A 17,235-nucleotide genomic window follows, 5' to 3' on the forward strand; every position below is an offset into this window, starting at 1 on the left:
GAAAAGAAGAATCATAGAATCCACAAAGAATTGTGTTCCTCATAAATACTATCTATTACCAGGCTAAAATAGTCTAAATCATCAAAATCGATACCACGCCGATAGCTTCGTAGGAGTCATATAGACAAAAGACACAAGTGAAGCTACCATCTAACGCCCTAAATTTCCATGCTCAAAAATTACTATATCCAATCTAGAACATTATTGCATGTTCTGAGCAGCGTGGACATGTGTCGCCAGATCCAGTAGACGATTCGAGTAACCCCACTCGTTATCGTACCATGCCATAATTTTGAAGAACTATAAACAAGTCAGCATGCCTCAGATCCATGAAGGCCACTGCGCCTACTCACCTGAGGATTCAGCTCCGAACATGCAGGCGCATCAATGATAGCACTATATGGGCTTCCATTGTAGTCAGCGCTTACGAGCTCCTCATCTGTAACCCTCAGCACGCCAGCCATGCTGGACTTGGATGCGACGCGGAAGGTAGAAATGATTTCTGAGAGGGATGTGGGCTTCTCGGTGCTGATTGTAAGATCAATCATCGAGACATTGGGTCTGTATCCAATTCAGTCAGTAAGTGCTGGCTATGAAGAGTTCAGTGAAGCTTACGTCGGTACACGGATCGATACGCCCGTCACCTTGCCGCTTAGCTCGGGCAGCACTGAAGCAACGGCTTTTGAAGCGCCAGTAGTTGTCGGGATGATATTATTGAAGACCCCACGACCTACAAACAGAGAGATCAGTTCCGGTCGATCATATATGTGTGGAATGGTTAACTCACCAAGCCGACGGTTCTTCTTGCTATACCCATCCAGAACCTGCTGAGACCGAGTAGCAGCATGAATAGTCGTCAAAAATCCCTGAGCGACACCAAAATTCTCATGAAGCACCTTCAACACCGGCGTAACGCAGTTCGTTGTGCAGCTGGCATTAGAAATGACCAGGTTCTCCTCAGTAGGACGGTACGAGCTGGAGTTAACGCCATAGACAAAGGTGGGCGAATCAGAGGGTGCAGAGATCAGGACTCGCTTTGCCTTTCCATAGGTGATGTGTTCTATAGCTTGGTGCGACTTTGTGAATTTGCCTGTACATTCGAGTACATAGTCGACGCCCAGGGCATCCCATTTAAGCTTCTTCAGGTCGCGCTCAGAGGTCAAGGTAATGGGGCTGCCGTCTATGATGATGAGGTTTTCGGATTTTATTTGAATAGATGTTCCATCGTCGAGGTCTCCCATGGAGGAGTCATATCGAATGAGGTAGATGAGGTCTTCGACTGTGACGCATGTGTGGTTGATGGCGACGACTTGGATGTCTGAGCGGACAAGGGATGCGCGGAGGAGGTTGCGGCCTAGGAATTATGTTGAGTGGGTTGTACTGTTACCTGAGAAGGTATAACAACATACCTATCCGGCCAAAGCCGTTGATGCCTACTCTGCAGGCAAATGGTGAGGTGGAGATACCAAGAGGCGAGTCATTGGTGGAGGGAGCCATGATTATGTAGATACGCAGTAATGCTCGAGGATAGTCTGGTGAGATATTGATGTGCTGATAATAGTGGATTAATTCTCTAGTATAAGCATTGGCTTCTATATCCATCACCCAGGGATTAACATGATACTATATAATATAATACCATATCGACTCCGTCGCCAGTATACGACCCAGCCCGATTCTAGGAGCCGACAGACCCTACGTCAGGAGGCGTTCAATCGGCTTCCAACAAGTCCGACGGGACCGGGTAGGAGACATGGCATCTACAATGATAACATACATCAACCGCTAGTATGAACCCCGGATGTGACGGCTTATCGCGACCGGCAGCAAGCTGTATAGTCCGATCCCATTGGAGGACCCACACTAACTCCCGAAGTTCGCAGCAAAGATCACCTCCGACGCGGCTGATGATGCCAAGCCCAGACATTCTTGAAAGGTTGAACCAACCCCGGAAATTAAGTCGGGGTAAGAAACTTCCGAAAACCGGAATAGCCAACCCTGGTTTAGGGCTTAATAAACCGAGATGAATGAGGCTGCGGCATATTTGACCGGCAAGCCGCGGGGTGTTTTTCTCCGGGCTTTCTGTCAGCATCCTAATAGGTTCGTCATATTTCCCCTATTCCCGTCCCACCTATCAGACCATGCTTGCAGAACGCCAAGGATCTAATATTTGCTCGTGAGTTTCACCTTGTCTTTAGCTGGGGCTATATGACAAGCATAGTGGTTACGATTCAGCTAGAAAACCTTACGTAGGTGCAGCAAACACGGTAATCTTGAACGTAAATTGATTGTCTCATGGGGAATATAATCCGTAAAAATATGTAAATTTGACTCTGTCATATATATCGCCAACTTAACCCAGCAATGACATCATCAATCGATTATGCATGTTCTCTCATCTCAACAGAGCAATCATCCTTCTCTTTGTTATAGGCGACCAGCTCTGCCGGCGTGATTTCCCCCTGGGGAAGATTACGCGCCATAGAGACAATCTGCCAAGGCGACGACGCATCCCGGAAGACATGGTTGATCAACTCCAAGTTCCGGTTCATCGTCTCTGGATAGAAGAAGTACACCAAAACCGGGATGCACGCTGATAAGATTGCGTACATAATGTAATACTGGTAGCCGATAGTATCCAAAGCGACCGGTGTGATCATGACAACGACAAAGTTCCACAACCAGTGGTTGGCGGTGGAGATAGCAGACATGGCAACGCGAAGGCGCTGGGGAGCAACTTCTGTGCAGTACAGGAAATTACCGCCCAGGAAGCCAATGGGGTAGAAGAGGTTAAACATGAAAATGAAAACCACCGATGCGATCGACGCCTGTCTGTTCTCAACTCCGAAGCTAGTGGTGATTGCCATTGCGGCCATACAAAATGCCATGCCAGTTCCGCTGATCATAAATACCGCCCGGCGACCCAGTCGATCAATGGCGAAAAAGGAGATGAAACAGCACACGAACTTCCACGTGAGTGCAGATGCTGCGAGGATCTTTGAGAGACTAGAGCTCAGTCCCAGGTTGTCTTCGAAGATGGTGGAGGCGTAGACTGAGATGAGGTTGCCGCCGCACATTTGTTGGAAAAATTGCAAGATGATGCAGAGACAGAAGCGATAGAACAGGCGCTCGTCATCATCCTTGGAGAACATCTCGCGGATCGCCCTTGTGGATTGAGAGGTATTCTCGAAAGACAGTCCAATACCAGAAATCTCTGACTTGATTGCTTCGTCCTCGGGAGACATGCCCTTGTATGCGGCAAGACTAGCGGTTGCCTCTTCGGTACGGTTGACTCTCACTAACCAACGTGGGGACTCGGGGAGTAAGAAGACCGCGACCAAGATCACCAGTGATGGCAAGAAGGAAAGCGACAGCGGTCCACGCCACTGACCGGTATTCTCATTGGGAAGTCGACTGAAGGCAAAGTCGATCCAATTGCACAGAGCATATCCGAGACACATAAAGATACCGTCGGCGATGACATGCTGACCGCGATGCTTGGCGGAAGAGCACTCAGATTGCCAAACAGGTACAGCAACACTGAATTGACCAGTACCGATACCCAGAATGATTCGGCCAACTGTAAATTGAATCAAAGAGTAGGCCGACACTTGTAGTAATTGACCGATGATGGTGAAAATAGAACCGATAAATATAGTCTTGCGACGCCCAAGACGATCCGAAATGACAGTACACGACAGCGCACCAATCAGCGCACCAATTTGGAAGGACGCAATGACAGCTCCCTTCCCAGTTGAATTCTTTGCCTCCAAAGCACCTGTTGTATTGATTGTGTCGATTTGAGGAAAGACCTCTACCCAAGATTGGAGGGTAGCAAGGGGACCAGCCCCGGCCTGGTTGTAGCCGAAAATGATAAAAGCGGGAGCAACAATGAGGATAACCTGGGCCATGCGTAGAGCACTGCCAGTAAGGTGCAAAAGTTGTTGAGCCATTTTGAATGGGGTCTCAACCAAAAGTCATGAATGAGAAATATGAGTAGACAAAAACGAAGTGGATTGGGAAAATGACTGTGTTCCTTTATATAGGAGGACCCAAAACTTTTCCATCCCCGGACTGGTAAGAGTATGCCAACCCCGAGACATGTTGTCAATGACCTGGGGTCCCCGTAAAACTGGGGAAGCGCACAAGGATTTCCCCATACATTGCGGGGAATACTTGGCGTTTGAATTAATGCGGCATCATGATTGGACCACATCACGACGATGGAGGAAGTGATAATCAGCCCACACTCACCGGAGGTTGCTATGTCCGGCTACTTATAACGCAATTACATCAATGTGCAGAAAGACTTGCCATGCGTGCGCTGCTTTATCGTAAGAGGCTAAAAATGCAAGAACGGATAAATATCGCATAATACTTGCTTCTCCGAGATCGGAAAAAAAAGAAAAAAAAAAAAAAAAAAAAAAAAAAAAAAAAAAAAAACCACAGAGGTTGATGATCATTTCCTGTCGGCACATCTCTTTCCATATGTCTAGGATAACCAGGGCGTATTAGTGTGTTCAACTTGGTAGCACTCTTGAAATATTCTATGAGCTGCATAAGGCGATGTGTGACTGGATTTGAGGCTCGGAGTTGTCCCCTCAGCGAGTATTTTCAATAGAAGCGGGAACATATTTATTATGCCAAGTACTCGCAACGTTTTCACCTTGTTCCATGATCTCCAATAATAGTGCTCAATATTCATTTACTATCTGTAGTTTATATTCGTAAACTGCAATTCTATTTACAACGGAAGGCCCTCTGGAGCCAAGAGTACAGTCATCCTAAAATTCTACTTAGAGCCCAGCTTCTTAATCTCGGCAACAACAGCATCGGTAACCTCCTTGGTGTTAGCCTTGCCACCCAAGTCACGAGTGAGAATGCCCTGCTCGCAAACATTCTCAACACAGGTCAGAAGCTTCTCGGAAGCCTCCTGCTCGCCCAGCCAAGCAAGCATTTCAGCCGCGGTCCAGAAAGTAGCAACAGGGTTCGAGATACCCATGCCAGTGATATCGAAAGCAGAGCCGTGGATAGGCTCAAACATGCTAGGGTACTCGCGGGTAGGGTCGAGATTGGAGGTAGGGGCAATACCGATAGATCCAGCCAGAGCAGCAGCCAGGTCAGACAAGATATCGGCGTGTAGGTTCGTTGCCACGATAGTATCAAGACTCTTGGGGTTCAGAACCATGCGGGTGGTCATAGCGTCGACCAGCATCTTATCAACAGTGACATCGGGGAAATCCTGGAAAGTTCCCATATTAGTACTCGGATGATAGGAGGGGTATTTAACAAGAGTGGCCTACCTTAGCCGTGACCTTAGCAACCTCATCCCACAGAACCATTCCGTTACGCTGAGCATTGCTCTTGGTAACAACAGTCAAGAGCTTGCGAGGCCGCTTCTGGGCGGTCTCGAAAGCGAAACGCATGATACGCTCCACAGCGTGACGGGTGAAGACGGAAACCTCGGTTGCCGACTCCCAAGGCTTGCCTGTGTGAGAACGACCACCCTGGCCCGCATACTCGCCTTCGCTGTTCTCGCGAATAATGACCCAGTCGAGATCCCCAATGTTGCAGTTGCGGAGGGGAGACTGGGTACCCCGGAATACTCGAGTGGGGCGGACATTGGCATATTGTTGGAAGGGCTGGCAGATAGCCAGACGAAGACCCCAGAGGGAGATGTGATCAGGGACATCTATACCTGTTAGAGAATATTTTGTCTTCGGATGCCTGGGTACTCACCAGGGGCGCCAACAGCACCGAAAAAGATAGCGTCGTGCTTCTTCAATTCGTCAAGACCTCCATCCGGTATGTATTTGCCGGTCTTTTTGTATGTCTCGGAGCTCCAGTCATAGTGCTTGAAGTCAAGCTTGAAAGTCTGGAGGGTATCGGTCAAAGCATTCAAGGCGGTGATACCGGCCTCGATGACCTCGGGACCAATTCCATCCGCGGGGATAGAAGCAATGCTGTATGTTCTGCGAGTGACGGAGGGAGACATTGTGAATCAGGTGTGGCGGTGTGTGTAGTATTGAAGTGATTTGAGATAGATGGAGGGGTAGATGGAGGGGTAGCTCTAGTGTTTGCCCGGTTATAAGCAGTTTGGTGCCAATGCGTGATCTGATCTTCTTAAGTTCAAAGTGGCAATCTGTTATGACGCTTAACTCTGTGGCCAATGAGGTATTTTTGTTCGGAGATGTTCAAGTCCGGTGGATGACCGGTTGAGAGGAATGAAACGTCGGAGCTTTCCTTCTCCGGTAGATGGTCTCAACTCCAAGGCTCAGCGAGAAAAAATGACGGGAGACAGAGTATGAGTTGTAAATTCTCTCCAATCATGAAAATCTCGCATATTGCAAGTTTTGTAACGAGTAATCCGAACTAGATGGCAGCCTTTGGGGTGACTCGCATTGTCACGATGGGCTGACTAAGCCACGCTTCTATTGACAAAGTATAGACATGCAGAGGGCACTTGACCCTGACCCCGAACAACCCCTTATTATCTCAAATGACGATAATAGACAATCTCAAGATTCACTGGGCTGTTTGGTCAACCAGAGTATCTCTTTTTTTTTTTTTTTTTTGGCCATGTCTGGCGTTTTACGTCTCATGAAGAGTGAATCAGTCGGAGCAACAATGTTTTCTACAGCAAGACATGCCCAGACATCATATAGTGAATACCTGGAAGATGACTGGTCAAGTCAACCTAGTAAGCAATAATAAACATCTGATCTGCAGCTACTACGAGAAATTGGGGAGATCTTGCCAAGTCTATTAGGCTTTCATTATCTTGGCTTACAATCATATGAACGGATAGCTTAAATAGCAACTTTTTTCCAAACTGATTGAGAGATGATATATACTTCAGCCATTTGACGGAGTCCAGTTTCTATATATTGCGAATGCATTGATGTTACGAGGATTCATTTAACCACCAAGCTCGTTTCCCGGTGTAGATTTCAGGCCACACGATGACTTCATCCGACCTTCTTCCAAGTTTCGAGAGCCCCCCGTCCAATGCCGGAAGGGATATGCGGTATTTTCTTTACCATATGTCTCAATGCCACCGGTTCTATAGCATGGTATCCTTTCAGGGAAGAGTATAGAAATCAAGGGATGACCGGGGCACAGCTCTATTCAGGAAAAAGCTAACAAGAGTAACCGTGTATGCGAGCAAACGCGGTACCGTGAGCGTATTTCCTCGGAAAGAGATCAGTCGGAACGAGTGTATATCATATTTGACCTCATACCGGAAAATCGGCATTTCGTCTTATGTGTATCCATGGGGCCCCAGACCCCCTAGGCTCCACTGCCTTCTCCATCCGGAGGTCAGGAAACCTGGCCTGGCCGTTGCCTCACCTCCCTTATTTGCGTCAATTTTTCCCTACAGACTTTTCATTTCGTTATTCATTTTCTTCTATTGTCATCTTGTTTGAGAAATTACGTTGCTTTTGTCTTTCTGGAATGTCTGCTCAAGACAGAATCATGCATTCAATGACCTTTGTCGACAGAATTTGTCGGGTCTCCTGGGGATGGTTCTCGGTCTCGATGAGCACTGGGAGCATTGGTACTCTGCTTTACAACACTCCTCACAAATTTTCTGGTCTTATGATTATTGGAAAGATATTTTTCATTCTTGATATTGTCACTGATTTGGCCATTTGGGCTTCTCTCATCACACGATTCACACGAAACCGACACGCCTTCAGAAATACATTCAACGACCCGGAAGAAGCCTATCTCATTCCTACAGCTGCTTTGGGCTTCGCTACTATACTTTTTGGAATAGAATGTTATGGCGTTCCTGCCTGTGGAGGCTGGCTGAAATATGTTCAGCTGATTCTATTCTGGGTTTATACAGCCGTGGCAATATCTCTGGCAGTTGGCCTTAACTGGCATCTTTATCAGACCCGTATGGCTTCTCGCCAACCTTTCTGGCTTGTGCGCCTCCTTCCGTCCTTTCCGGCTATGCTCGGCGGTACCACTGCCTCACTACTCGCCGGTGCCCAGCCTAATCACTTTGCCATCCCTATTCTTATTGCTGGAACGTGCTTGCAGGGTTTTGGCTTCTTGATTTCTCTATTCATACTAGGTGAATACTTCTACGGCCTTCACCACTATGGCCTACCGCCCATGCGCCGCAGACCTCAGATGTTCATTGCTATTGGACCACCGGCGTTTACTGCAGTCGCGCTAATGGGCATGGCCGAGGTTGCAACAGAAAAATTCCCTGCTCATTATATCCCTTTGGCCTCGCACGTCAACACCGCAGAAGTTCTACTCATTCTTGCGGTATTCTTGTCGATTTTCATGTGGATCTTCTCTTTCTTTCTCTGGATGCTTGGGTGGCTTAGCATCCTAGCTGCTCACCATGAATGGAAGTTTGATATCACTTGGTGGGCAACTGTGTTCCCAAATACTGGGTTTGCTTTGGCAACAATAAAAATCGGAGATTTGGTTGCTTCGAAGCCTATCCAGTGGGTTGGCAGTGCAGCTACCATTATCCAAGTCGCTCTATGGTTAGGCTGCTTTTTTCTCCACATATGGGCGTACCTTACCCGCCGGACGTTGTGGCCAGGCATGGATGAGGGATTTGAAGCAGAGGGACATATTGGTGAAAGGCTTGATATGGAAGGAGAGGTAGTGTCTTCTAAACATTCAGTGACATCATAGATAATTAGCATGTATATAAGTCTCCTGATAGATTCAAGATCGATCTAAAAATTGCTGTAGCTTTCCCAATGTACCGCCTCTACTTTTGAACTAGAGATCATCTCGGGTTGTGGGTTTGTGCGTCGCTCTTCCTAACTTTAGAGTGCGTTTGATCTCCACCCATCCCGAGTAGAGGCTTGGCCACCTTGGCAATGTCTTTATTTTGAGAGATGTTGAAGGAATCCGCTGATACGGCTGCACTCTTTCAACACCAGGACCTTATCGTTCAATGCCCGTGATCGACTTTTCGGGCGTATAATATCATAAGCGCACTGTTGCACGTCGATTTATAGCGGAGGATAACTCTGATAAAAGCTTTAATTCTTATTTGATTTGCTATTAGAAGTATATGCTAGGCTTGCTTTTAGATAGCTCGTCCGCCATCGTGGAATGCTCGTCTTCTTTCCCACTATTACCCGTCACCGTGGCGGTACTGAAGTCAGGAAATGGATTAACTATGGTCTCTGCTGGACCCGGAGCTGGGTCCCTCAAATATGTCGGAGAAGAAACCATCCCGGGAGGTCGAAGATAGGCGTTATAGGGACTGCCCATGTTGACATTTCCGCCTGGGTGCCACGCAAAGCTAGCCGGCCCCGGAGTTTCTAATTCACCTTGAGGGCTGTGACTGTGGATGGTAGTCGCAGCAGGCGAAGCTGAAATGGCATGACTAGCTGTCGAGTGATCCACGAGCGGTACCTCTTGCGACTGATTGAGGGTAAATTGATCGCACATGGATGCCTTCCAGTGGTATATGTCGGGCCAACCTCGAAGCGGCAATCGCGACCATTCATCCATTCGTGCAGCTTTCGATTTTTGTAGCGAATCCGTCTTCGTGGTGGCTTGGAGCAAAGTAGTTGTTGGACCCATTGAGCTCAATGTCATGAGAGCACCATAAAGGGCCGACTCAGTCTCTGCAAGTCTTTGCTCTAATTGATTTAAATATCCGAGAGGCAAGCCTCTGTTAAGTGAAAGATCATTAGCTGTGGGGTGCGGGTCGATCGCATGGAATGTTCGTACCTCTTGCCGCTTTCAGGATATTTGCATTTTGATGATTCGTTGGAGCATTGAGAGCAATACGGGCTGCAGGGGCATGTCAGTGACCAAAAAGCTCCGATGAAGGGGGGGGATACGAAGGTTGGAGTTTCTGCATACAGTCTGCGATCGCACTATGCGGGGATTAGCGCTGCAGGAACTATAGATCGACGAAAATTAACTCACTTTGCATTTCCGCTGCCTGCATACCTCACAGGAGATAGGACTTAGAACATCGTCATCTTCTAATAGTCGTCAAATCCCAGGTCTGTAGACGTGAAGGTGCTATACGTACCTGGCATGTCGGCACTGGATGCCCGTTTAGATTGTTGCCGTCCCATATCTCACCGCCTGTTGTCCAACCAACTTGATATGAAAATAGAATATCTCCGGTGAACTATCAAGGGCAGTCAACCTGGAAAGTGTCTTTTGCCGCCGATCGGACAGGTTTGATGTGTCTGCGCGGGCCACCGCGTCATCCGGAGAAAGAAACCTCCGACGGTACTCTCTATGGTCAATTAAGGTTCGAGTGCCGAATGTTGGTATGGCGTTGGACTTGCAATTGCCACTTTCAAGACTCTTGGATTGCCGAGTGAGGAAACTTATGAGGCTAAAGTGTTGGTTCCACTGATGCTATCTAGATGATGACTTGGAGGTGCGAGAGGGCTCAACAGCGCGTAATGGTGGCCCGGCTTTAGGGGTCACGTGATATTAGCCGACAAGCAGCAGGTCAACTGGGCTGTAGAAAGATGGGGTACATCTTTTCTGGAGCATAGGAAACTTATGACTTACTTCATATTTTTTGGGGAACTTTTATTCAAGCAGAGTATTCTGCCTAAGGCAGTACGGGGTGCATGATAAGATTTAGATATGATGTGTTGGTGAAGTGCACCAGCAATGACTAAGCAACTTTGAGCACTGCCCGCAATAACTCGATAACTTCATGCCTCGGATTGGTAGCGTGCGACTTCAGAGACTGCAAATAACACCCAGCTTTATGGAAATGTGACGACAGGCAACCACTGAAATGGTGTCCCCCTCTTCATTTGGCTCCCGCCTGGAGGAGAATGAAACCGACTGGCATGCCGCTCCTCGTGCTGCCAAAAGACGCAAGCGAGCCTCCACCGCAGGTGCATCACGACCTTCGCCCCGCGAGATCGGGGTGATGAGAGAATCTCAAAACGATGGACCAGCCACTTTTCTCGGAAGCTCTAGCGGAATTCACTTTGTTCGTCAGGTTTACAACGCCTTTGCTCGTCGATCCGCCGAGTTGCAGCGAGCTCGGAATCGAACCTCGGTGCCAGGAGAAGATGATCGATTGCAGCGAAACTCCGGCGACTTCAACTCTCACAGTACAGATGAGCTGTGGTCGAGAGAGGAGCTAAACTTTGAATCAGATTCCTCGTTTTCATTCGATGATTTAGCCAGTTGGACTCGCCGCTATTTTGAGGACTGGCACCCCATCTTTCCCTTTCTTCATGCACCGACTGTTCTTAAATCGATGGAAACTCTCGCGAACCAGGGTGTTTCAGCAGTCAGCCGGCTAGACATGATTATCATTCGCTCCCTTGTTTCGATATCTCTTGCCGATAACCGACAGACAGATGGCTCGGGTGCAAACACCGAACCAGTACCGGCCACCCTGGTATTCCAATCTGTACGTCACATCATACAAGATATACAAAGCCTGCTTATGGAGCCCACAACGGTACCACTCCTGCAAGCGACATTCTGTGCCCAGCTTACCCTCACATCTCTGTTACGTCTCAACGCTGCTTCTCGAGTCGGTGGTGTCATCACGCGAACTGCATATCATCTAGGATTGCATCGATGTCCGGCTCGCTTCTCATGCTTCGGTAGCCATGAGAAAGATATTAGATATCGATTATTCTGGTCCATATACACCCTGGAACGATATCTATCACAAGCTCTCGGTATCCCGCTTAGCATCCGAGATGACGACATTGATGTTTGCTATCCGGGCGAAGAAAGGCACTCAACCACTTTTTTAACATCACATGGCCACACCGATAGTCGACTGCGACTACTTTGCCACCTTGCTAAATTCGCTCGGGTACGCGGCTTGATAATTGAGCTTCGCAACAAGTCTGTCCTGCATAGTCATGCCAGTCCTGTCGAGGCGTCATATGTTAACGGCGAGCTTTCACAATGGTGGAATGAAGTATACGACGATGTCTATCCTACGGAGGACGATGAAGATACAGAATCAAGACAAGGCTCACCACTAGCCTCATATCATCGACTGCTTCTCATTGTCTTCCGACACGAGGCGGTTATTGCCATGAACCGACCATTGCTTACCGCTGAGAAGCCCAACCAGGACCAGGATTACAAAAATGCATTACAAACATGTATTGAGTCTTCGCGATCTGCGCTTGCAGCATTAAAGAAATACATGTCTTCTCCATCTCAAGCACCAATGACCTGGCCTTCCTTTACCTGGACAACATGGATGGCTTGTCTCATCTTGATGTACGCGTCATGGGAGGGCGAGCTCCCGATCGATACCGCATTAAAATACGGTCGGATGGGGACTTCTGTCCTTCAGAATCTTGCTTTGCGTGGGAGCAGCTGGCCTGAAACATGCATCGAGGGGATTAAGAGCATGGTATCTGCCTTGTCAATGAACCTGTCCAGTCGGGATCATGAAAATGCTGCTGGAATTTTGTCTGATGGAAATGCCTCACAGCTTGGCCCCTCAGATACCAGAGGGGCAATGAGACCGGAGTCCCAGCACAGAAGTCATCCATCTGCTTCGATGGGCATGAACTCCGCCTTTTCAAATACCCGCAGAACAGGGCCTACAATGTACCATCGTCTGTCGCCTTCTATGAGTCCACAACCATTTGAACCATCTACAGACTCTGCCCCTCAGCGGGTTAACCCAATCGAACACTGCGACTCGCCCAATCTGATTCGGAATGCCAGTGATATGATTGACATAAACTCGAACGACGCTTCCCACGCACAAACATCCGCCGGTCTAATATTCGGCAACATGGCGAACAGCAACGCCGTACTTAACCAGGGACTTGGACAGGATCCGCTTTCCTTCTCCGATCCATCTTACCTTTTCATGAACGATCTATGGAGCGTGGCAGATGGCCCTTGGATAATTCACGGAAACATGATGTAAACGTTTCTGTACCGTACATAGCCAACGAACACTATACCCATATACCGTTAAACAAGACGAATTTCCATAACTTTCCTTCGCTCGTCTAAAACGACAGATAATTGCCCTTTCCCTTCCTGGCCAGAGAAGAACCCCCTCCGTAATTGATCAAGATAAAGCTCGTAAGCAGGCATATACCCCTTCACAAACCGGATAACTTCCTCATCAGACATGGCGCCCTTCTTCTTATCTCGCAGGGCATGTTCTTGTTCGAGGCGCCATCCGTAGACATTAATCAAATCATCTGTATCAAGATGCACGAGAAAGTCGAAATTCTGCGGCCCCATGAATAACTCGCAGTACTTACGCAAATTCTTGTTAACCTGTAGCAAATGCTCCAAATCATGCTCACCCAGCGTCTGCTTCAAGCTGCCTCCCGCGGAGACCTCTTTCGCGTGGTTCCAGCGACGCGAAATTTCATCCTCTGGCAATGGTTGGAACCCGACACACCACCCTTCGAAAATAATAATGTCGATGATGACATCTGCTGGAATGCGACGCCACGTGTCTTGGGGTGCTCGGCCACCCTCTCCATTGAATAGGCTCTTGTCGAATGATGGAATGATTTTCTCCGATGACTTTGTTAAACTGTCGAAGAAATCGACCGCAAGTGCAATATCGTGAGTGCCGGGTTGTCCTCGCGTTCGCAGAAGTCTGTTGGAGGGGTTGTTGTCTCGTACTTGGATAAGGTCGTCATGATCGAGATAAAGGTCATCTAAGGATATGTTGATTGTGTTGTATTTGTATTCATCGTTCAAGGCTTGTACGAGTGCGTCGGTCCATGTGGATTTCCCGCTTCCTTGGAGGCCTGTCAGGCCCAGAAGAAATGGGCGCTTTTTGGATGTGGATGTTTGGGCTTCAACGTGGCTTTTGATTCGGGGTAGGACATTGCTGAGAACGTTGTGAATATCCTGAGCGGGGATTGTTGGTTTGGTCATGGTGGGTCGGAGATTGCAGGTCGAGGGACAGGAAATGTGTGTCCTGTTGTTTGCGCTAAATTTAGGTGCATCCTGTACTGCTTTTACTTCGGTCTAAATTGGAGACACGTTTGCTGCCAAGCATTGTATTCGGAGGAGTGGAGGTCCTTCGCCCGGAGATGTTCTTCTCCAGTATAGCATCGGAGAAAGAAATCTCCGCCTGCCCGCTATCTCAACCAAATCACAGACATAGGACAGAGGACTCTTTGTTTGGGATAAGCTTTGTTTCATATATCATTATTTGTTAGATGATTGTTCTATTATTTCTAAATGGACCTTGCAATTGCACGAGTGGCAGTGTCTAGTAGGCTTCGTCACGGAGTTTGTGCTTGCGCCCGCCACACCAAACACTCCTTCGCGCTTGTTCCGCTGCGGGTTCCTAAATAGTAATACAACACACTTTCGCTGTATTATGTTGCTTCCTCTTGCTCCACCCTGTACAGCGTGCCTGGATAGAAGCCTACACTTTCTGGCCCACGTTCGCCGTGGCAAAGGAATGGCTATGTGATCGGGCTTTAATAGAGTAACATGGAATAAGCTGTTTATTCAAATAATATATCCTGTCTTGTTGCCAATAACATTCACCGTGGTCAAGCCTTCGTCCTCAGCTTCTTCATGTATGATATGCTACCAGATCTAAAAACGTAGTAGATCGGGTACATCTGTCCATTCATGAGTCTTGACATATCTTATTCCCTGTACTTACGAGAAGTAAGTGAGCATCGACAAGGCTGATCCCAAAGATATAGTTATATGTAGAGGCCACGCTTTGGACAGTTTATGTTGGCGGAGTTCTGAAGGTACCGGAAACTTACGCAGGTGTCTGTCTCGGAGCAAACTAGAATCGTCTATTACAACTGGTGGGACCTGTATGAGAATTGATTACTAAAAGCAGCTACAGCCATATAGTAATTGGACGGAGCTTGTTTCGGCAATGCTCTGCGTTGGGAAATCGAAGGTGACGAAAGATACTTTGACTATGGGTATGGTAGGACCCGAAGTGGAGACTGAAGCTGTAGACTAATCTTCTTGTCATGTGTTTTTCCGCTGGGAACCTTACTTCAAGAGGCTCTGCATAAATGTACTATCCAGTACCGGTCAAACCAAGCAAAATCCAAATAGTAGTGATCCCTTTGAATGTATTTTATAACCAAGTATCGGATAGTCAGTGCTATCAGCCGGCGACTAGAAGCAGGCTGGAGTCTGATACATCTGCACGCTGAAGTCACGGCTGACCTAAATAGATTGTTGTCAATGCTGGAGCGGTGCTTGTAGTACTGTGCCTGGTGGTACAAATTGGAAGAGTATTGTTGTAGAGTAGCGGCAACGGCCTGTCATAGTATTGAAAACAATATTGTGGTAACTTTTCCTAAGGGATGTGGTACTGTGCTAATTGTACGCGCTACGCATGGATTACACCGAATGTGAGACATGGAAGGAAGGAGGATGAGGGTCGCATATTGCCAGACAGCCTGGGAGAAAGACTGTGTCACTTGAATCTGTTCATGGGCCAATATCCTGTGTGACTTAACGAAGAGGATTTTGACAGGCTGACAATCATTCTACGGCGCACAATGGCCCGCGGAATTGGTCCAGACTGGTGAGAAGAGACACCTATTCAGGCATTGACTGCATGGCATCCCAGGCAAGGGGCGGGCAATTGGACACATGTCACAGACGTGCTGCTTGTGCTTAATAAGCTTCCTGGCCTCAACCTGCCATGAGACTTCTCATAGCAATAGGCCTCCCAGGACGGAAACTTTGTTTGTCGGACGGGCCGGTCTTTTCGTGCCCTGGTCGATAGGACGCTGCGGGGCCGGCCCAGGAAACGAACTCGGTCCTGGTACTTTCGTATCTTTTACCAGCCATATTCTGATCAGTTTGGGATTGAAGTTCATTGATCATGCACCAGCGATTAATGGGAGCTGCTAAACCGGTAGATTCACCAGGTCCTGCGCCGGCTTTGAAGCAATAGAGCATCGTCAATCCTTTAGAATAAGGGTCGACTGGTCCATAATCTGGTGGCAAATTCACGTCTGGAGAATCGCAGAGATTGGTCATGTCCTGACGTAAGGAACTGTCCAGGTCCCCCGTCACACCAGCCAGCATCTCAAGAGGTTTATCCCCATGCGCTAACACCTTGCGAGAGCGCGCTGCCGGCATGGCCCGGGACAATTAATGGAGATATCCTTGATGACATTATTCTGACCGGCTGATAGTAAATATTTTCTGGATATACATTCACATGTTGCAGCGCATGCAAGCGCAATCAATTCCCGGTTGGCACTGGTGCTCAACAACCATGTGCGGAACATGACAACAATACCCGTCTTGATGCATGCGCCACAGGAGCTCTCTGCTCCATAGTGAGGCAGAGTATGGCCCAGAACTGTGACTGAATTGAGCTGCTGTCCATTATCTCTGACCTAGAGTTCGCCTCTGCAGGAGCATACAACAAATGCTGGTAGCCCAGTGCCCGCACTGCGATAGTGATGAGCTTTCTTGCATAGGTCTCTTGGAAGAGATGCCAAGTAGGCGTCGTGGAGGGAAGAGCATTCAGCCGGTCTGAGGAGTGAACCTAGCCGCCCTCGGTACGTGTGTTTTTGAAAGGCTTTCTCGTATGCCTCCCTGCACTCGTTCCTATCCATAATGGGCAATAATTGATGGGTTGATGTGTTTAAGGATATGAAGACATAGACACAGGTATATTGAATGATCGATGAAATTGACAAAGGGACCTAGGTATCTCATGCAAACGCTGTGAAGTAGCTTGTTATTAGTAGCCTTAGGAGACTAGATAATGTCTTAATAGCATTCAACGAGAACCATTTTCTCAACTACTTTATCTCACACCTGGTAAGGCCTGAATCCCTTGTTGCATTCGCATTGATTGTATCAAAATATGAAGGTTGTGGCTGGCTGTGTTAGCTTTAGGTCGAGTGGCAAATCCTTAGCTTAAAGTGACCATGACTTCGTGATACAGCATTCGCCTTTTCATGCATGAAGAGTGCAAATTGCGCAATTTGAGGCGATGGAGGGGTTTGGGGGTATATAATTCGTTTCAAATGACGAAGCACCTGCATAGCTAACATGAGGTAGATAAGTAGGAATTGAGTTTAATTAAGCCATAATGTCAATTTATCTGATGATGGCGTTGATTCTGATCTCAGCTCTCATGTACAAAGCTCTCACACTGTGCTAAGCAAGGCTAGATTAAAGGAAAGATCTGACACAGAGGAATGCTGATAGAGTCGAACATTGATGTCCATTTCAGATGTCATGCATACTTACAGGATGCAGGGAGGGAAGGAGGGGTTACATCAGGTT

At 47.8% G+C, this 17,235-nt stretch overlaps 8 protein-coding genes across 8 annotated transcripts; 2 read left to right on the top strand and 6 right to left on the bottom strand.

The window, feature by feature from the left end:
• Positions 1 to 201: 201 nt before the first annotated feature.
• Positions 202 to 1,602, bottom strand: AKAW2_61025A (type I glyceraldehyde-3-phosphate dehydrogenase; the record flags this gene model as incomplete). Its single annotated transcript, XM_041693216.1, has 4 exons — positions 202 to 300; positions 354 to 561; positions 616 to 1,354; positions 1,410 to 1,602. 4 exons carry the CDS (start codon positions 1,600 to 1,602, stop codon positions 202 to 204), a joined length of 1,239 nt encoding a protein of 412 aa, XP_041546523.1.
• Positions 1,603 to 2,381: 779 nt separating this feature from the next.
• AKAW2_61026A (sugar porter family MFS transporter) lies at positions 2,382 to 3,953 on the bottom strand (the record flags this gene model as incomplete). Its single annotated transcript, XM_041693217.1, has 1 exon — positions 2,382 to 3,953. The coding sequence occupies one exon, from the start codon at positions 3,951 to 3,953 to the stop codon at positions 2,382 to 2,384; it is 1,572 nt and encodes a 523-aa protein (XP_041546524.1).
• An 839-nt stretch (positions 3,954 to 4,792) lies between these two features.
• On the bottom strand, positions 4,793 to 5,995 carry AKAW2_61027A (putative tartrate dehydrogenase; the record flags this gene model as incomplete). Its single annotated transcript, XM_041693218.1, has 3 exons — positions 4,793 to 5,242; positions 5,304 to 5,692; positions 5,740 to 5,995. The coding sequence occupies 3 exons, from the start codon at positions 5,993 to 5,995 to the stop codon at positions 4,793 to 4,795; spliced, it is 1,095 nt and encodes a 364-aa protein (XP_041546525.1).
• A 1,481-nt stretch (positions 5,996 to 7,476) lies between these two features.
• AKAW2_61028S (tellurite-resistance/dicarboxylate transporter family protein) lies at positions 7,477 to 8,664 on the top strand (the record flags this gene model as incomplete). Its single annotated transcript, XM_041693219.1, has 1 exon — positions 7,477 to 8,664. The coding sequence occupies one exon, from the start codon at positions 7,477 to 7,479 to the stop codon at positions 8,662 to 8,664; it is 1,188 nt and encodes a 395-aa protein (XP_041546526.1).
• Positions 8,665 to 9,042: 378 nt separating this feature from the next.
• On the bottom strand, positions 9,043 to 10,076 carry AKAW2_61029A (Zn(II)2Cys6 transcription factor domain-containing protein; the record flags this gene model as incomplete). The annotated part of the gene is made up of 4 exons (XM_041693220.1): positions 9,043 to 9,661; positions 9,721 to 9,869; positions 9,922 to 9,980; positions 10,031 to 10,076. 4 exons carry the CDS (start codon positions 10,074 to 10,076, stop codon positions 9,043 to 9,045), a joined length of 873 nt encoding a protein of 290 aa, XP_041546527.1.
• A 686-nt stretch (positions 10,077 to 10,762) lies between these two features.
• Positions 10,763 to 12,892, top strand: AKAW2_61030S (CeGAL family transcription factor; the record flags this gene model as incomplete). The annotated part of the gene is made up of 1 exon (XM_041693221.1): positions 10,763 to 12,892. The coding sequence occupies one exon, from the start codon at positions 10,763 to 10,765 to the stop codon at positions 12,890 to 12,892; it is 2,130 nt and encodes a 709-aa protein (XP_041546528.1).
• Positions 12,893 to 12,939: 47 nt separating this feature from the next.
• On the bottom strand, positions 12,940 to 13,869 carry AKAW2_61031A (uncharacterized protein; the record flags this gene model as incomplete). The annotated part of the gene is made up of 1 exon (XM_041693222.1): positions 12,940 to 13,869. The coding sequence occupies one exon, from the start codon at positions 13,867 to 13,869 to the stop codon at positions 12,940 to 12,942; it is 930 nt and encodes a 309-aa protein (XP_041546529.1).
• Positions 13,870 to 15,618: 1,749 nt separating this feature from the next.
• AKAW2_61032A (uncharacterized protein) lies at positions 15,619 to 16,071 on the bottom strand (the record flags this gene model as incomplete). The annotated part of the gene is made up of 1 exon (XM_041693224.1): positions 15,619 to 16,071. The coding sequence occupies one exon, from the start codon at positions 16,069 to 16,071 to the stop codon at positions 15,619 to 15,621; it is 453 nt and encodes a 150-aa protein (XP_041546530.1).
• Positions 16,072 to 17,235: the final 1,164 nt, after the last annotated feature.

The sequence above is a fragment of the Aspergillus luchuensis genome, chromosome 6 (assembly GCF_016861625.1).
Source record: "Aspergillus luchuensis IFO 4308 DNA, chromosome 6, nearly complete sequence".
In the NCBI taxonomy this organism is placed as follows: Eukaryota; Fungi; Ascomycota; class Eurotiomycetes; order Eurotiales; family Aspergillaceae; genus Aspergillus; species Aspergillus luchuensis.